The 17,905-nt window shown below is 41.0% G+C and overlaps 2 protein-coding genes across 3 annotated transcripts; one reads left to right on the forward strand and one right to left on the reverse strand.

Annotated features, from left to right (window-relative positions):
* The first annotated feature begins 2,375 nt into the window (after nt 1-2,375).
* Taf8 (TBP-associated factor 8) lies at nt 2,376-3,860 on the forward strand. Its single transcript, XM_014356274.2, has 5 exons — nt 2,376-2,529; nt 2,621-2,907; nt 2,992-3,142; nt 3,234-3,380; nt 3,451-3,860. The coding sequence occupies exons 1-5, from the start codon at nt 2,400-2,402 to the stop codon at nt 3,594-3,596; spliced, it is 861 nt and encodes a 286-aa protein (XP_014211760.2). The 5' UTR covers nt 2,376-2,399; the 3' UTR covers nt 3,597-3,860.
* Nucleotides 3,861-4,874: 1,014 nt separating this feature from the next.
* On the reverse strand, nt 4,875-17,228 carry Vinc (vinculin). Of its 2 annotated transcripts, XM_089595845.1 has the most exons (17): nt 16,894-17,228; nt 13,701-13,808; nt 13,354-13,499; nt 13,114-13,149; nt 11,790-12,066; nt 11,374-11,574; nt 11,060-11,300; nt 10,748-10,980; nt 9,308-9,674; nt 8,569-8,997; nt 7,863-7,954; nt 7,607-7,721; nt 6,764-6,888; nt 6,438-6,677; nt 6,272-6,362; nt 6,085-6,120; nt 4,875-5,280 (listed from the first exon to the last, which is right to left on the reverse strand). In XM_089595845.1, the coding sequence occupies exons 1-17, from the start codon at nt 16,948-16,950 to the stop codon at nt 5,111-5,113; spliced, it is 2,964 nt and encodes a 987-aa protein (XP_089451971.1). In that variant the 5' UTR covers nt 16,951-17,228; the 3' UTR covers nt 4,875-5,110. The 2 variants fall into 2 exon arrangements, with proteins under 2 accessions (XP_089451971.1, XP_014211787.2); XM_014356301.2 differs by lacking the exons at nt 6,085-6,120; nt 13,114-13,149 and adding an exon at nt 7,399-7,476.
* Nucleotides 17,229-17,905: the final 677 nt, after the last annotated feature.

Genomic DNA, 17,905 nt, shown 5'->3' on the forward strand with positions numbered 1-17,905 from the left:
ATGCTTGAAAATTTATCTTCAAAAGTGCAAACACATAGGAGGTCGATTTTTTGGTAGAAAATAGATTGTTAACTTGCCGCCTAAAACACACGTATCGTTATTTTTTCATTTTATAGCTTCATCACGAGTTGCGGCTGGTTTATAATTGACTAAATGGCTCCAATCCTGAATGCTCTGGTTGAGAATTTTAGGAGCCACTTTTGGCCAAAAAATAAAGACCGCTAGATAGCGCTGATCCAAAATAATTATTGCTACTTACAGTAAAGTTTTTTTATGAGTTATAAACCAGCCGCAAATAATCTTGTTAATAGATAATAGATAGTTGACATTTTTTATGCTACTTGCGGCAAGTTTACAATATGTCTTTTACCTGTAAATGGACCCTGAAAAGTGTAAATATTCTACATATCTTATATGGCTCATAAAATCGACAATATTTACAAAATTACAATACTCTTGACCTTTTACCATTAACTCATGTAAGCACAAATTAATCAGTCCAAAAGAGACAACCGAAGAAAAAAGGCCTGAAAAAGAAGCACAGTCACACGAAAAGTCTCATATAAGAATGGAGCATTGGATCTCACTTGATCAGAGAAGGTTGGGTTTTTTGTTACTTATAAGTAACACTTAAAATTTACATCTCTGTAATAAATGTATTTTTCAATTAGTGAGATTCGATGCTCCATTCCTTGGAGACTCTTTGTGTGGCTGCTTTTTTTTAAGACCTTTTTTCTTCAGTTGTCTCTTTTCGACTGATTAATTTACGTGTATATTTGATTGTGATTTAAGATTTCTGTAACACAAATTTTGATATGTACATATTATATAAGTTAACTGTTTATTGGAACTATAAAGTTAAAGGGCTGTTCTTTCATTAGTTAATGGTAAAAGGTCAAGAGTATTGTAATTTTGTAAATATTGTCGATTTTATGAGCCATATAAGATAAGTAGAATATTGATAGTTTTGGAGGTCGATTTTAAGGTAAAAGATAAATTGAGAAGTAATTTAAATTAAGTGAGATCCCATGCTCCATTTTTAGGAGACTCTTCCTGTGTAACTGAACTTCTTTTTTAAACTTTTTTTCTTTAGTTGTCTCTTTTGGACTTATTACTTTACGTATCTATTTAATCATTGTTCAAGATTTCTGTAACACAAATCTTGGTATGTACATATTATATAAGTTAGCTGTTTACTTAAACTAAAAAGTTAAAGGGCTGTGCTTCCGCGAGTTAATGATAAAAGGTCTAAAGTATTTTAATTTTGTAAATATGGTAGATTTTATGAGCCGTATAAGATAAGTGGAATATTTACACTTTTCAGGGTCCATTTACAGGTAAAAGACATATTGTAAACTTGCCGCAAGTAGCATAAAAAATGTCAACTATCTATTATCTATTAACAAGATTATTTGCGGCTGGTTTATAACTCATAAAAAAACTTCACTGTAAGTAGCAATAATTATTTTGGATCAGCGCCATCTAGCGGTCTTTATTTTTTGGCCAAAAGTGGCTCCTAAAATTCTCAACCAGAGCATTCAGGATTGGAGCCATTTAGTCAATTATAAACCAGCCGCAACTCGTGATGAAGCTATAAAATGAAAAAATAACGATACGTGTGTTTTAGGCGGCAAGTTAACAATCTATTTTCTACCAAAAAATCGACCTCATATGTGTTTGCACTTTTGAAGATAAATTTTCAAGCATAAGATAGATTGTTAACTTGCCGCCAAAAACACACGTATCGTTATTTTTTTATTCTATAGCTTCCTCATGAGTTGCGGCTGGTTTATAATTGACGAAATGGCTCTAATCCTGAATGCTCTTATTGAGAATTTTAGGAGCCACTTTTGGCCAAATTGCCAAAAAATAAAGACCGCTAGATGGCGCTGATCCAAATAACTATTGCTATTTACAGCAAAGTCACTTTGATAATTATAAACCAGCCGCAACTAATTTTATAGATAGATAATAAAAAGTTGACGTGGTTTGTTTTGTTTGCGGCAAGTTTACAATCTATTTTTAACTCAAAAGTCGACCTCTAAAATAGAGATATTCATATGGTTCAATAAAATCGACCATATGGCATTACTTAGTAGTAATTACTTTAATTACTACACATAACTTCACGTACATCTTACAAGTCAACTCTACCTTGAATTAAACTGGCGCTATGTATTCCGTATAATCTGGCCAGTTAAAACAGCAGATGACGTGAAAGTCAAGAAAAAAGTGAAGATTTAATCGCTATTGACTGTCGTCTGCTATTTTAACTGGCCAGATTACGGAACAGAGCCGTAACTGGCCAGATTACTAAACAAATATCAGCTGGCCGATCGCCGCCGTCGTTGTACGTACATTGTAGTTAAACCGCTAGAATCAAAACAAATAGTGAAGAAATGGACGTTCAAACAACTAATACAAGAAGAAAAGTATTGAGCCAAGCGATTTGCAACATTATAATCGAGTGCGGCTTCGACTACTGCGAGCGAGCCGTTCTGGAAACTCTTACGGAAATGTTGCAGTCATGTCCGTAATCTGTGCACTGCAGGTCGCAGTCAACAATACTATTATCAACAATCACTCGTACTGAGAACTATTTTTTTTTTACTCTTTCCAGTGTTGTGTGAGATCGGTCAGTCAGCCAGGAATTATTGCGAACTCTCCAGCAGGACAGAAATCCTCATAGCAGATGTCATACTAGCTCTAGTGAACTCAGGCATCAAAATTGACAATCTTTGGAGTTACGGGCTTCGTCCCAACAGGACGATCTTACCTCCTCTTCAGCAGCAAACACAAACCAAACAGTTGAGCATCCTGCAAGCTGGAGTCAAGCAAAACCATCCTCCTCACATTCCGAGCTACTTGCCGCCACTGCCAGATCCTCATGCTTATATTAGGACACCGGTGAGAAAACACTTTATTATTACAAGTGAAATGAAGAAACCTGTGCTGTGCCTTTTACTAATTAACAATTATTGGTGTTTGTAGACGCATAAGCAACCTGTGACTGAATACGAAGCAATTAGAGAAAAAGCTGCTTCCCAGAAGAGGGATATTGAAAGAGCCTTGACCAGATTCACAGCAAAGACTGGCAAGACACATAGCTTGTTCCTCAAAGATGATAACAGCATGTTTCCATGTAAGCAAAGTACCAGATTCTACTTTAATGTTTCACCTTAAACTAGTTGATTTGTTTTTTCTTCTGACATTCAATCTTATCTTTTTTTCAGTGATAGGTACTTCTCCACAATTTCCGAGCTACCTTTCAGCTTTACTGCCACAGGATCAAATTTTTGATTCAGATAGCGACGCGGAAGGTAGTCCTATTAAAAAGAAAAAAGAAAACGAACCTGAAAGTAAGGATGGGAACAAAGAAGGTAACTTATTACATATATTTTGATCAAGCATTGTGTAATTTTCTTTTATTTACTTGAAGATGTTTTGTAGGAATTGTTGTCCCAAAAGAAGAGACTGAACAAAATGAGGAGACAAACACTCAATCAGATGTTATTGATAATCCTTACCTAAGGCCAGGTAAGATGCCAAAAAATAACATACCCATCAAGCCTGAAAGTGGTGCATTAAGTTCTTGATATAAAAATTAAATAGCTAATGAGTCAAGGAAAATTTTGATGAAAAATAAGTGTCAGTGTATTTATACACATGATCAAGGTAAAATAAGTTAAAAAAAACTTTTTGCAAAACTGTTTCATCAAAATTTTCTAACGTGCGTATTTTTATACTTTAAATAATTTTAAAAAAAACATGTGATTATTGTACAGTTTTTATACTCTTAATCAAGTTAGAACACAATAGATAAATAAAGCCGAGTTTAATTTATTAAACCGGTTTATTACATTACAAATATAAATCATGGGTTATACAATATATGTAGTTTTTTCTTGATAAACAATAAATAGAAAAATCACGTTCAAAAACATTCCAGTCCGATCTATAAAAGGATGGGTATTTTTTATTGGTCAATAATTGTAAGTAGACGGAAGGCTCTTATTTGCACAGCAAGCTCGATTACAAAACTAGTACACGTCTCTGCGATTATCTATGCTTCGAATTCTGGTATATCTAACAACCGATTTAGTACTAAAATACCATTAGCACCATATATATATGTAGCTTTTTGTCTACTTTTTGGGAAGGCTTATGTGACCTAAAATATGGACTCTGTCGACTTTCCATCGTTATATATTGCACATTTCTCTCGTGAGATATACAAAAATAAATAAAGTCGATTACACTGAGTTGCCTTCATGCACTTCTTTGCACATTTTTTTTATTATATAAAAAATAGCGGCCTCGGGAATACAAATCTTTTTGTCTCTCTCTACGTATGGTCATTTTTATTGCACCTTATTTCTAAAATACAGGACACACGCCTGTGTGCTTATACACAAAGGTACTGTTACTTTCGGCACTGTGACGCGTGTTTTATACTACTTGTAAAAAGCATCGCAAGGTTCGTGTACCTTTTATTATTACACGCATTAGTACATATTTATACAATTAGTCAAGAAATTCATAAAAATGTATAAACCAAGTCGGGCATCAGTGGTGTTGAACCATAAAATTAGTTCTTAACATTAGTGCACCACGATTCTGTTAAAATTTTTTACAAATCTAATTACATACTTTTATGTCTTGATTTTAATTAATGCACGATTATTAATTAACAAGCTAAATCTAATAATCCTATTTCACCAAGCCTACTACAGGCTTTTTTTTTTTTTTTTTTGATAAAACAGTTTGTGATCTAAAATGCACACATCAATTATTTCTCTAAAGAAGCTCGATCAACCCGATTTTGTGGTCAAAAAAGAAGGGTCCGACTTTCTCATTCACTCAAGCAGAAGAGAGAAAAAAGAATAAAATTTAATTAAGTGGGAAACTCGTCGTTACATCCTAGACAATTATCTAAATCATCGTTATATCTTTAATATGGCATGAAAAAATATGAGAATTACTCGAGGACAAAACACGACGCACGCATCAGAGGAGGGAATAGAAGGGAGACACAATGGCTGAAAATGACAATGTAGTCTTTGTTGTTGTCGATGATTTTTTGTTTCGTCTTTGACTATCGTTTTTTCATTTAATACTGGTACCAAGGATGCTTGCGCACCCAGCGCAGTTTTATCCCCGAGGCTGTTCGGATCTTGATGCTCGCGCATTCGGCCGCTCGGACTGTCTCCTTGACGCTCTGCATGAGGTTCTGGGCATTGCCCACCAGCATGTCCGTCGCTTCTTGGTCCTCCTCTGTACCTGTAGTATTTTTTTCCAGAATCAAATTAGTACACCATTTTCATAAAATTTAATTTAAGGAGAGTTTTATTGAATAGTTTATAATTGCGAAATACTGTTTTTTCCCATGCAAGTTTTTTAAATTGTAGGATAACAAAAGCACCTTTGTAAGAAACTTTAATTTTTTTGCGAATAGAATGTTTGAGACAACTATTACTTTCTGCGTGCAAATATTCTCTAGGCGTTTAAAATTAATAGGTAATGATGAAGGAATGGTTTTTGTTTTTGCTGGACAAGCCATACTTTTGTTTCTACTAGGTGAAGAACTGTTACGTGTATACAAATAGTTGTATGTAAAAAAAGTTATTGTATGCGTCATCGTTGAAGTAGTACGTCAATTCATATCAAGTGCTGAGGATTTAATTAATTACAAATAAATAAGCTACTTCTTTCATGCATACAACTCCAAGCTATTCTATACTAAAGATAGTGTTGTTCTGAAATTGCAGTAAACGTCTTTTGTTCATTGACACATAACGAATTGTGAAATACTAGAATCGCTGAAAACTTATTTAGCAATTCTTATGCTATTGAAAATATTTACTTTTTAAAACTTTACTTTTGCTTTTGAATTTCCATGCACATACAAACTGCAATCATAAAGATGTCACTAACTGTTGAGCTATAAACGTAATCATTTTCAACTTCACAACCATAATTTGCAACTAGTATACGAGTTTCAAACGTAATGAAATGAAAATAATGGCAAAATACGCAATGAAACGTGTATTGTACAACGTTGTGTGGTATGCAGCTGGCCTTTACCGTATAGCATCAGCTCTTCCCAGGTGGGGAGCGTTTCTAAGCACAGAGAAACCAATGACATTTTGTTAGTAAGTTAGTGATGGATGATTTATTATTCAGCAAAAAGCTTGATTATGCGATATCGAGCGCTTATATACACGCTAATTAATTATGTTCCATTTGAATTAAAGATAAACAATATACGTACCCTGAGCACCGAGCATCGTTGCCTTGACGGTCGACAAGATTTTGAGCTGCGTCCCGATGGTTGGGATACGTTCGCAAACTTGAAGGAGATTCTGTGGTGACAATAAAAAATTTTCATCAACCACGTGGAGATCAAACGGAATAAAATAAAAAAAAAATGCACTGACCGTACGAATACGCTTGTCGGTGCACTCCCTCGCGAGTTCCTTGGCGAGTCGCGTGACCTCCTGCGAAGCCTCGGCGATGGCCTTGGCGCAAGCAATGAGATCGCGCTTGTTGCCACCCTCGCCCCGCACTAGACCGGACAGTCTGCCCATGAGAATGGCCATTTTCTTGGCCGCGGCGATGATCTCGTTGTCCTTGCTGGACCACTGTTTGACCTCCTGGTGCAGTCCGTGAGCTGCCATCTGCGCGAATTAGACCGTTCAAGTTACACAGTGAGAAAGCACGTCTAATTGAAAAAAAATAATCAAGTAATTGTAATTAAACTTGCCATTATGGGCTGATTCGGTTGAGGCGCGTGCATGAACATCTCGTCCTCGTCGTCGGTTTCGGGTGGCGGTGGTCTCGGTGGCGGTACCTCTCCACACGGTAGTGGCGGACGCGGTGGAACCATTTCTGTCGAGGAAAAGTCGTTTTATTATTTTCTGCACGTTATACCAACGGAAATGTACAACTTGTTCTCTTTGTTTTCCCACAATCACGGTCACACTCGATCACTGATGAACGATAGAGCACATACAGCCACTGACACATGTATTATCTATTTGAAGCTAACGCGTATGGAAATGATGCTTTTTAATGTATTTTTTTAGTTTTAACGGGACGACGTGTGGTTATTGTTTGCCAAGTTTTGTTATTTGCCGACGTTGAAAAACATATGTAGTCGAGTTAGTTAAGCAAAAGGCGTATATTGTGACTATAATAGTGTGCTTCAAGTCAATATTAATGATTATTATGCAAATTTTGAAATAGATTTTAATACCGATTATTAAAGGTGTTAATACCAATTTATCTTTTTTTTTTTTTTAAGAAATTTTGAAAATTACGATTCATCTCATGCGTTGCTCATAAAACTCCAGCACACGCCGTGCATCAACGAGGACAACGACAAATTTGCCGAATTACCTCTACTCTTTCTACCGACACCGGGTTTAAGATCGTCTTGGTATATCTGTTTCTTTTGTTCTCGATCGGCGCCCTCTCCTGATATAAACAAGTCATTTAGTAAAAAAACAAAAATAAAAATCACTGTCAGCTCGAAACTTCGGTTCGTTGCCACTCGTTAAAAATCTGCCAACCGTAATAAATAAGGTAATATCCCAAAAGTACAAACCTCCGTCCTGGATGCGCAGATTCGCCAGACTAGGCGGGGGCGGTGGTATCGGGGTGCCTCGGCCCTCCGGCTCGACTGTGATGGCCTTTCTCACCTGGCCGACACCTGACAGTAACTGCAGCCAACAGAACGCGATACATTCAGCCAAGTAAATCGAAAACGACACAACATATTATTAATGTTGCATCGGATACATGTAATTATATTGATGACATGTAATACGTGCAGTATTTCGAGTGTACGCATATTGGCTTACCGCTCGATTGCTGTCGCGCCAGCGCGATATGGCCGAGCCGTCGTTAATGTTCATAGCCACGGCCTTGGCGTCCTGGACCATTGGAGCCACGCCTGTAGGAGGAAACGGAGATGCTCTATTATACACCAGCTGCTGCTGTCATTGTATGCACCGCGGCGTGTCATATTTTTTAGTGCGCTTTTTTTTCCTCTCCCCGATTTTTCGATCCACGTTTCACTTGCTCGCCGGACGGCGGGACCTTGCAACCGAGCGCGTGGTGATGTGTACATTGTTATTATATTATCATACATCGGTTGTTTGCTCCCGTTTTTTTTTCTTTCCTGTCGCGGATGCGCCGATTCAATGACGCAAGATTGACAAACCCGACAACAATAACCGAGCGCTAGTATTACACATCGGCGTCGATGTTTCCCCCCCCCCCTCGAGTTAATGGTACTTGTTGCGCCTCTGCAGTTTACAGCTGCGCATTGCCGCACTCTGCTGTAATGATTGGGATGCGTGCAGGCACCAGAGTCCGTTGGAATAAAAGGCGATTTTCCGAGAATACATCACAAGTCAATAGAAAGATAAAGTCAAGAAGGGTCGACGCACTGCGGACCCTGACAATTGATCCGATTTCGATTTCCATTACGCATTGAAAATGACGCAAATGAGACGTATAAAAAAAAAAAAAAAAAAAAAAAGAGGGAAAGAAGGAGCATCTTACAGCTCTGCAGCACGTCGGCCGCTTGGTTGACCCTGTGTATGAAGGCCGGGTCCTCGCTGTTGTCGCTCTCCTGCTTAGCGACGAGTATCACCCGGTTGGCCAGTCTGGCGATGGCCGAGGTGTTGTCGACCATCTTCTGGGGATCGCGCTTGGCAATGGCGTCCTCGCAGAGCACCGTGTGCTTCTTCATCGCCTCCTCGGAGGCTTTGACAAAGTCCGCCCCGTCGGTCGCCTCGTCGCAGAGGCTACGGGCCCGTTGTATCGTGTCGGCGTACTGCTGGCGCAGGTTCTCAAAGTGCTCGTCGGCGGCCTTGCTCTCCGGGTAGGTCATGCGGATCCTGCCCGCGTTTATCAGCTGCGGCGTCAGGGACTCGAGCTGCGAAGCCGTCGCGTTCAGGGCCTCGGCCAGCTTTTTGTTTCCACCGCTTCCTGTTTAGCGAATACAAATTATTTTATTTTATTGTAGGGCACCTTTTTTTTTTTAGTCAGGGAAGATTTGGATTCCTTGATTGATTAACATGCCAGACTTTATACACGTACACTTTCACTTGCAAAACTCGCCGCAATCGCAGTAATTATTTTACAAACTAAAAGAAAATCGGCTCTCTGAAGATTCTTAATTTAACGATGATGGTTGAGAGATCGACTCGCAGTGCTTTCAATAACACGAGAAAAAACTTAACTCGACCAGTATTGCCGAACAAACCAATGAGAAAGAAAAATGTTCCAAAGCACTCACCACCGGCAGCGACCATCCTCGCGGTTTTGGCCGCCCTGTTGGAGAAGTTCTGCAGATTGAGGGTCTTGTCGTTGAAGTTCTGCTCGCGGCCGGGCGTGCCCTCGGGCGCGAGCACCGCCTCGGTGAACTGCTTGAGGGGCGTGGTAATGTCGATAAAGTCCTCGACGACGCGCGACACGACAGCCTGTTGGATCTTGTTCTTGAGCTCGTGGAGCTTCTGCGACAGCTGCCGGGCGATCTCCTGGGCTCGCGGCCCGTTGCCCTCGCCCCTGGCGCAGAGGTCGGCCAGCTGGTGCGACAGGTTGTCCACTTCGTCGCAAAGCTGGAGTATCTCGGCCTTGTGGATCCCGGGCAAGCCCTCCGCTACCTGCGTTTCGTTTGACCATCGCCCCGAGAGGAGCAGGTGGGGGAGGATGAAAGAGGTACTTTAGAAATGTGTTTCTCTTCAATCGGATCCTTATCGTTGGCACCGAGGAAAAAACCAGTGCGGAGCGTCGTGTCTTTGTTATTTTTACGTACGAAGGTCAATGCGCGCGATGGCCATCAGAAGATAGTCATAATTATGTACACGTGAGCAAGCACAGCTTATGGGCTCTCTGGATTTTATGATCGAGAGGGCCGAGATTGGATTAATTTTAGAGCCACGCCGTAGGGGCTTTAGAGAACTTGGCAGCGCTCTGAGTCTTAGAAGATGCGGTTTATAAACAAGTGCGAGACTTTTTTGTTGACACCGTCGTAAAATAAGTGCATCATTATGTATATCGTACATGTAGGCGCGAGAAACTTAGTAAATTTTCGCAACTTTTCGTTAAGATTAGCCAATTTGTGCGTCAGGACGAGAACTTTATCAACCGGCACATATATTATTGAAATTAGCCCAAGATACGACGCTCCTGATGATGAGAATTAAGTACACAGTCAGTGTTATACATGTACCATGTCATAATTAATTGTCTGCGTGGCGAACATTGATGATTTTAGTTTTCAAAAATGGCTGTTAAAAGACATCAATTTAATTAGTGTTAATAGTGAGTAAAAGAAAAAAACAACAAAGCAGTGGCAACATACTACCCTAACGTTCAACAGACAATCCATCATGAAACACCAATAAGTATTCAAGAAATATTTTTCCTCGGCGCAGCCAATACTTCTTCTATGACTTACTTCGGCTATGGTCCCGTGATTCTATCGCGTGCACATGCAGATTGGTATGGTCAATCGCACGTGTACGCCCGATGCGCAGGAATCGCGCATGAGAGCAAGCGAGAGGCAAGCAAAAGAAGCAGATAGAGGGAGAGAGAGAGAAAGCAAAATTTTTCTGTATTACACTTTTGAAAGTTAGTATACGTATATAAATTAATGATATAATGCGAGTAGCTGTTGAAATCGTTATCACGAGTGTAACGATCGGTAAGTGCAATGTGTCAGTCAAAGCTGTACCTTCTTGCCCTCGTGTATGATGAGATCGATGGCCTTACGGCCCAGGCCCTTGTCGTCGTGCTGCGGATTGAGCAGCCACTTGTTGGCCTGCTCGAGCCTACCGGCAACCGTGTGAGCCGCCTGGATTCCCCCGGACTTGTCGGCGTCGATGATCGCCGAGGCAATGTTGGAGCGCAACTCGTTCACCTTGTCCTTGATGCCACGGGCCAGCGCCTCGCCCTGTGCCGATGTTCCTATGAAAACAAAAAAAACCGATGGTCAATACCGAGCGAGCTCGAAAAATCGGCACAAGATCGGTATGGAATTGCGCACCTTTGTCGTTCTGCCGGAGCTCGCAGAGGGCATCGGTCATCGTGGTCAGCTGAGACGCCAACTTGGAGATCGGCTGGGCCTGCGTGGGTGGCAGGTACCGATCGGCCAGCCGACCGGCCTGGTCGATTATCTGCCTGAGGCTCTTCTCGCCCACCCCACCTCGGAGCGCGTTCCCATTGTCCAGCCAGTCAAAGGCCGGCTTGACGCGCGACTCGATCGCGCTCTGGGCCTTCTTCAGCAGCTGCGTACCGATCGATCGTTGTCATTTATTTCGTTCGACCATCGGCATTCGTGTACATTCAGCACAATCTTACCGTCAACTGATCCGCGTCCCACTCGTCCTCGTCGTAAGTCGTCAACTGGAGCACGCGGATGATCTCGTTTATCTCCTCGGACATGCGGCCCGAGAGGTAGTTGCGATTCTCGGCCGCCTCCTCGGCACCTCGGCCGCCGCTCGATATTATGTGTATGAAGATTTTCATCGAGCATATGAGGATCGGGGCCAGAGTTTTCACCTGATCATCGAATTAATCGGAAATTAAGATTTGTTTTTTTCCCACTTCGTTCTACCATTGATCAAAATACTATTAAAAGTATACATAAATAAGTGTATTTTGATGGTTGCGGAATTTCAAATAAAATTTGGCACGGATGTCGGGATTCCAGTTGGCTAATGAACGGGGGGGGGGGGACCCAAGATCACCCGAAAATATCCCAAGTATATACCCACCTGGTCCAAGCACCTGACGAGTATCTCCCTGTGGACCTGGTGGGTGAGCTCCTTTTCACGGGCGCTGATCTCGCGGGACACTTTGCTCAGGCACGGGCTGAGGTTCTTCAAAAAGTGCACCAGGTCCTCCATGGTCTCGATGACCTCGGCCACGGCCAAGTAGTCGAGGACGCGCTTGCACTCGCGTATTATTTTCCGGACCTCGCTCTCGTCGAAGCACAGCAGCAGCGAGCTCGTGCCTTGGAGAATGCCGCGCGAGCCTTCTATTAATTTTTTTCTAAAAATACCCAAGCCCAGCTAAATTAGTTACTCTCGCTCGATACGCGCGGTTCACTCCATACGCGTTATGTTTATACATGTATATTCACCGATGAGCTTTTTATCGGTTCTTCGCTGCTCTGCGGCAGTGCTTTTTTTTTCAGTACTCTGATGATCGATTAATTAGCTGATGCGCGGCTTAATGTGAGTTTGTTTGTTTTTTTTTTTTTTTTTTTAACGATGCGTTTCTCAGGGATGGTTGCTCGCGTTATGCAAACTAAACGTCACTCGCACTCGAAAAACATTTTTAATTGTGAGATTCATCAATCAAACCAGATATGCATTGTATTATGATGTGTGGTAGAGTTTATGAAATTAAAAAAAAAAACAAAAAGCGTCTCAAGAGCGAAATTAAAATTTTTCCTTTAATCTCGGGACTATAGTGTTAGTCGAACAGATAAACGATCAATCATCATTTGTGTGACTCAAAAGTGAAAAACGGATTATAATGTACACAGCGCGTTAATAACATGCGTATTTTGTGAGGGGGGGGAAAAAAAAATAACGGGAAGTAAGTAGACACTATTACGAAATCAATAAGGCCGATTGAGAAATTTGAACTGTCTTGATGATGGAGATGCCGACAGAATTAATCGCGCCGAGGTATACACACTTACCGGCGTTTTTGTCACGTATACCAATTAAATTACAACGCGTTACAAGTGTATTTATTCCACCTGGTTTGAGCTCGGTGTAATGATACTTGTTTCGGCTTCCCTTTTTTTTTAGAATAACAAGAATGTACGAAACACCTTGTTTTTCTCATAATTTGTAAAAAAATAAAATCATTTTTCAAATAACACATGCAATGATGATGATGATGATGATCGGTTACGTGTTTAGCATTTAATTAGTCAGGTATACTCACACGATTAAGTATACACATGTATCACATGAAAGCATCACGCGTCACTGTGTTCTTTGTTTTTGTTTGTTTTGCAGGGTGTTATATGAGAAAAACCTTACGAGCTATGGTGCATAACAACTTACGCGTGATCTATCGTACCTGTACGTCATTTTATACTCATAAACAGTGTGCGTTCTACTGCACTCGCAGAGTAGAGTCGATAGAGAGGTGGAGAAATAAAAAATAAAAAATACACAATAAAACGTTAGAATCAAAAATCCATGGGAAATTTTTTTTTTTTTTTTTTTTTTTTTCTTACTCAATACTTTATAATCGCGATTGATGTAAAAATTCGAATATAAGACAGAAGCAAGTATAGGTATTACGTGATGTGGTTACCTGGCGGAGCTGGAGTAGGGGTCGTTCTTCAGCATGACCGAGGCCTCCTCCAACAAGTGTGAAGCACCCTCGACTCGTTTCAGCGATGAGGGCATGTCTTGCTTGAGCAGGGCGTCGTCCGACGAATTGATCGTCTCTTTGCCAACCTTGTTGGTTTTTGTTACGTTTTTCCCCGTATTGGTGGGTTCGAAGTTTTTCGAGGAAGAGGAAAAATAAAGAATGAGATCAATACGGGCGGATACTTGAATCATTGGTAACCGAATCGAATTTTTCCACGGGCTCGTGTATATAAATATATACTGCATACACGTAGCGGAATGGTGTTACGAGGATGCGTATGGGTATACCTTGACGAGATTGGCCACTGCTTGGCTGACGACTTTGACGGGCCTCTCCAAGTCTGGCATGGCGTTTCCATCTTCGGCCTCCTCGTGTAATATGACCAGCCTCGACACCTTGAAAATAACCCATTTTACTTTTGTTTTGTTCCTTTTTCGAGGTGTGTTTTGTGAGTAATGCGTACTACTGTATGGCCTCGCGTATCTTATCTCTATTTATCTTTAGTATTGTGAAGCAGTTCCAACGATGCCAGGCCCCACGAGCTAACTGTACGTGTTCGTGTAAGAAATTTATTTTGCAAAGCAACCGAAAGCCACGTGTAAATAAGACGCGCGTCTCGCGTTTCGCTTCTAAAAGCTTAGCGGCTCGTTTTTCTATTTTTGACAATTTAGCAACTCGACCTTTTGTCTAGGTTTCGCGAAACGCGCAATCATAACTTTTGATATACTTGACACACATATCGACCACCGCGCCCGTTGCTCTGGAAATATATATGTATATTTATGGGTTATTTTTAAAACCCACGATTTCCCCTCATAAATTACAAATGTTTTTTTCTTTTTGTCAAATGTTGGATTCAACAAAACAGTCACCTTTTCCCCAAGTCATATATATCTACAAAAACACTCCTGTGTGCAATGTATGTATGAAATACCGACGCTGAAGCTGTCAAACTCTACATAAACACCTCGCTGGCGTGTACAATAAAACGTTCATTGTCTCCACAACGAGATTTTTTATTTCGCATAAATATGTTATCTCGAGGTTTCCCATATATTGTATAGAATTCGGAAAACGAGCGCGCGTTCAACAAGGCCCAAGAGGACTCGCGATCGATAATACAATATACCCTTGGAGACCCGCCACGTGGGACTTGGGTTATTGGTCTTTATAAGTGCGTGTGTCTATAATATGTACCTATATAACGTGAGATATTGCGTAATTGGTCGCTTTGGCTTCGACTATATACCATCATCATCCGCGGCAACATCATTTTAGCAAAAGTGCCGGCGCTGTGTGGTCACACCGGATTTTCCCCCACATGTATACATACATATATATACACCTATAGAGTTGAGTTATCTATATAATACGCGTAGACAACTCATATACCCCCAAGGCATCTTATTTTAACCCCATGTATTTTTAGAGACAGGCCCCCCCGCGCTTCGGCGCTATTATATATATACCGAGAGTAGCGCCCGCGTATACCTAATTACTGAATTTTCGATTTTCTTCTCGCCCTACGGCTCGGCTGATGATGGGTGTGGCCATATTCAACACGCGTGCCAAGAAATAAAAAAAAAAAAAAAAAAAAAGGTTCTGACGCACATTAGTCACTCTCTAAAAGCGTCAATCAGTCTGCACCTATGTTTATTTTTTTCGTACTCTATCGGTTGGCGCTCGGTGTGTATAACGCGGGGAGATCGATAAATAATTGATTTACCGGTTTTACGGGATAAAAGTGTCTCCGCTTGCAAAATCGGGCAGCTGCGGACAAGTCCCACGAGAGAGAATATACAGCTATACCTACATCGTGGGTATGGACCACGCGTGGTATACAAGCGTTTGAACGAAAAATTGCGAAACGCTTTAGCGCGAGCGAGAGGGAGAAAGAGGGAAGCTGCGAGTGTTTCTCTCTCGATGATGCCGAATAACCATTTTTAGAAACGCGCGCGCTCGGAAACTGCCTCTCTCTATTCTATTCTGTTCTGTAATCTGTGTATACCTTTTGCTCCTCGACGTTCGCGCGAACTTTTTTTTTTTTTTTTTGCATTTACTAATCACTTTTCTCTTTTCACTAAATACTAGAAATAAGTATATATACAGATAGTTGTCAAGGTCTAATATTGGAGAGTGTTTCACATTCGAGTAACTTGGTGTCGCAAAAAAAAAAAAAAAAAGAAAAGAAAATTTCATGATTATGTTTTTCTTCGTCAAATAATACTATAAACATTTTTCGTTACGCAAAGTCACACAAGGTTTCGAAGAGTTTATATATACTTTTCATAAATTCAAAATAATCATCGAGCGTTTGTTAGCGCTGTTATTTTTACATTCATGATCACGATTTTGGACTGATTATTATTAAGATATACTTTTTACGAGCAAAGTAAAAAAAAAAAGAGGAGCGTTGACCGCGATTATAAATAACAACGAATAAATTACAAGAAATTCCTCGTTATAGCAGAGACCTTCCTTAATTTTCGAATGACAAAAATATACTCTCCTGTCAACCGAATAGTAGTGTTAAACAAAAATAAATAAATAAATTTTTTACTCCTTTTCTAAGATTCTTTGACAAATAAACACACAATAAATAATTTATAGGTTATGTTACTCGCGCAAAAAACGTATCATCCCTTAAAAAATTTCATCTCTCACACCAGAAAAAGGTCATTGTCCAAAGAAGCATACACTAATTATCGTGGCACACGTGCGACGATCAACCCAACGATAAAAGTATTGGAATATACACGTCAAGTGGCGATGGGTTGTGTGAAGGGGGAGGAAAGGGGTAGTGTTGAGACAGTAGAGAGAGTGAGGTGCATAGATGAGATATTAGAGAGGCATGATGTCATGGTTTATACATACGATGTGCCACTGCCACTGGCACATGTGAATGGGCATGCAGGGAGAAAACGAGAGAGATCAAACAGAGAAGGAGGGAGCTTGGCTCTCGGTGATGCAGACATTACGGAGTCGCAAGTATAGGTTATTCGGCCTCTTTTTACTTTATTAAAAGCCCGATGCAAATTCCCCATATTCGCTGCACCCCTTAATATCGTGTATATACGCACACATCAATCAGCTGATTGCGAGAGTTGCTTTGCCGATGTATGTGTATACCACAATGGTAAGTTTGTATACCGATCCCAAGTTTCGATGTTTCGAATCAACGATACCTACATAATATAATTATAGAAGCGTGCGAAGAAGCAGAGCAATTTGTAGCAGAAGTACAAAGTCAGTGCATTCTATTTCTTTCTCCTTTACTCTCTCATGCGCCCGTCTGTCGCGCGAGTAGTGTAAACATTGCAGATCGCATCAGACGAGCTGCGAAACTCTGAAAGCTCCATTCGCTGCTCAATCGGATGGCTATAGCTTATGTGGTTCGTATTTACGCACGACAACTTAATTGTGTCCCAAAACACTTAGGCAAGTAAGTAGGTAGATTGAGTAATCCGATTGAGGCATTACCTGTTGTGCGACAGGCTCGAGGATGCTCTCGATGGTTTTCGTGTGAAAAACCGGCATCCTGGCTCTCTTTTATCGAGCAGCTGCAGCGTTATTCAAAAAGTCAGCACCACCGACACTTCGAACGTAACTTTGTTTAAAAAAAGTAAATACCGAACGGAAAATACGTTTGATGATTACGTCGCGGCAGAGTAGATATACGCGTACGTATTTTGCGTGTTGATTAAAGACGAACGGGCATCAGTGTAAGAAGTACGATCGTCGCAGCACTCGCTCGCCCGCGAGGAGTATCGTATAACGCGTGATACCAGGGGAGGACCGGGTCGGACGTCCACGGCGGTCGGCGAGCGAAGACCAACTGCTGCCGCTGCGGCACGTCCACCCAGTGCGCGCCTACACTCCACCTCCTTTTCTTCGACTTCTTTCTTTCTTTTCGTTTTCTTCTTTTTCTTCGCCACCTACTCTCCGAACGATGTGTGTCGAGCCGACTTACATGCTATTATACTGCGCACCGCAACCGGAGAATCGGAGCTGTTCTCTCTCTCGTCCTCGCGTGCCGGCAGTTTAAATAAAAAACGAAAACGCCGCTTCTATGTACCTACCCCTTGCAACACCCCTTTTTTTTGTGGTGAACTTTTACGAGGGAGTTTGATCAAAAAATGAATAGCGTCAGTGTGTGCACGATACAAGCAGTTTTAATATTACTTATTGATACAAATGATGAGGCGTGCATGTACACATGCAAAAATAAAGAGGGTGCCCCACTTTGATCGAAGTTTCGGAGTCGCGTATTGTTGTACATGGGTGCGAGAATGACTTTCAGGCGCGTGTCATCTTTTTTTGTTTCCGTGCTTTTCTTGTGAGAAACACATTTTTAGTTGTCTCACAAGAGTTTGAAAAGATTTGATCAATTAATTGTGGCCGTCCTGAAAAGGACCGATCAGCCGGGACCGACTGATATATTGCGCGTGAAAAGTTCGGAAAAGTCGAGGTTTGACTTCTTTGGTGGCAGTAT

The sequence above is a fragment of the Copidosoma floridanum genome, unplaced genomic scaffold (assembly GCF_036245765.1).
Source record: "Copidosoma floridanum isolate Cflo_tuat_1 unplaced genomic scaffold, Cflo_Japanese_pri ptg000029l, whole genome shotgun sequence".
NCBI classification, from domain to species: Eukaryota; Metazoa; Arthropoda; class Insecta; order Hymenoptera; family Encyrtidae; genus Copidosoma; species Copidosoma floridanum.

Bases quoted from the DNA above. Each gene is read 5' to 3' on its own strand.
- Vinc (XM_014356301.2), bottom strand. From the start codon at position 16,950: ATGCCGGTTTTTCACACGAAAACCATCGAGAGCATCCTCGAGCCTGTC. The intron at 7,477-7,606 runs GTTTGTACTTTT...TGTTTATATCAG, and splicing joins TCTGCGCATCCAGGACGGAG to GAGAGGGCGCCGATCGAGAA. The intron at 6,363-6,437 runs GTCAGTGCATTT...TTGTCACCACAG, and splicing joins CCGACAAGCGTATTCGTACG to AATCTCCTTCAAGTTTGCGA.
- Taf8 (XM_014356274.2), top strand. From the start codon at position 2,400: ATGGACGTTCAAACAACTAATACAAGAAGAAAAGTATTGAGCCAAGCG. The intron at 2,908-2,991 runs GTGAGAAAACAC...TGGTGTTTGTAG, and splicing joins ATGCTTATATTAGGACACCG to ACGCATAAGCAACCTGTGAC. The intron at 3,381-3,450 runs GTAACTTATTAC...GATGTTTTGTAG, and splicing joins TAAGGATGGGAACAAAGAAG to GAATTGTTGTCCCAAAAGAA.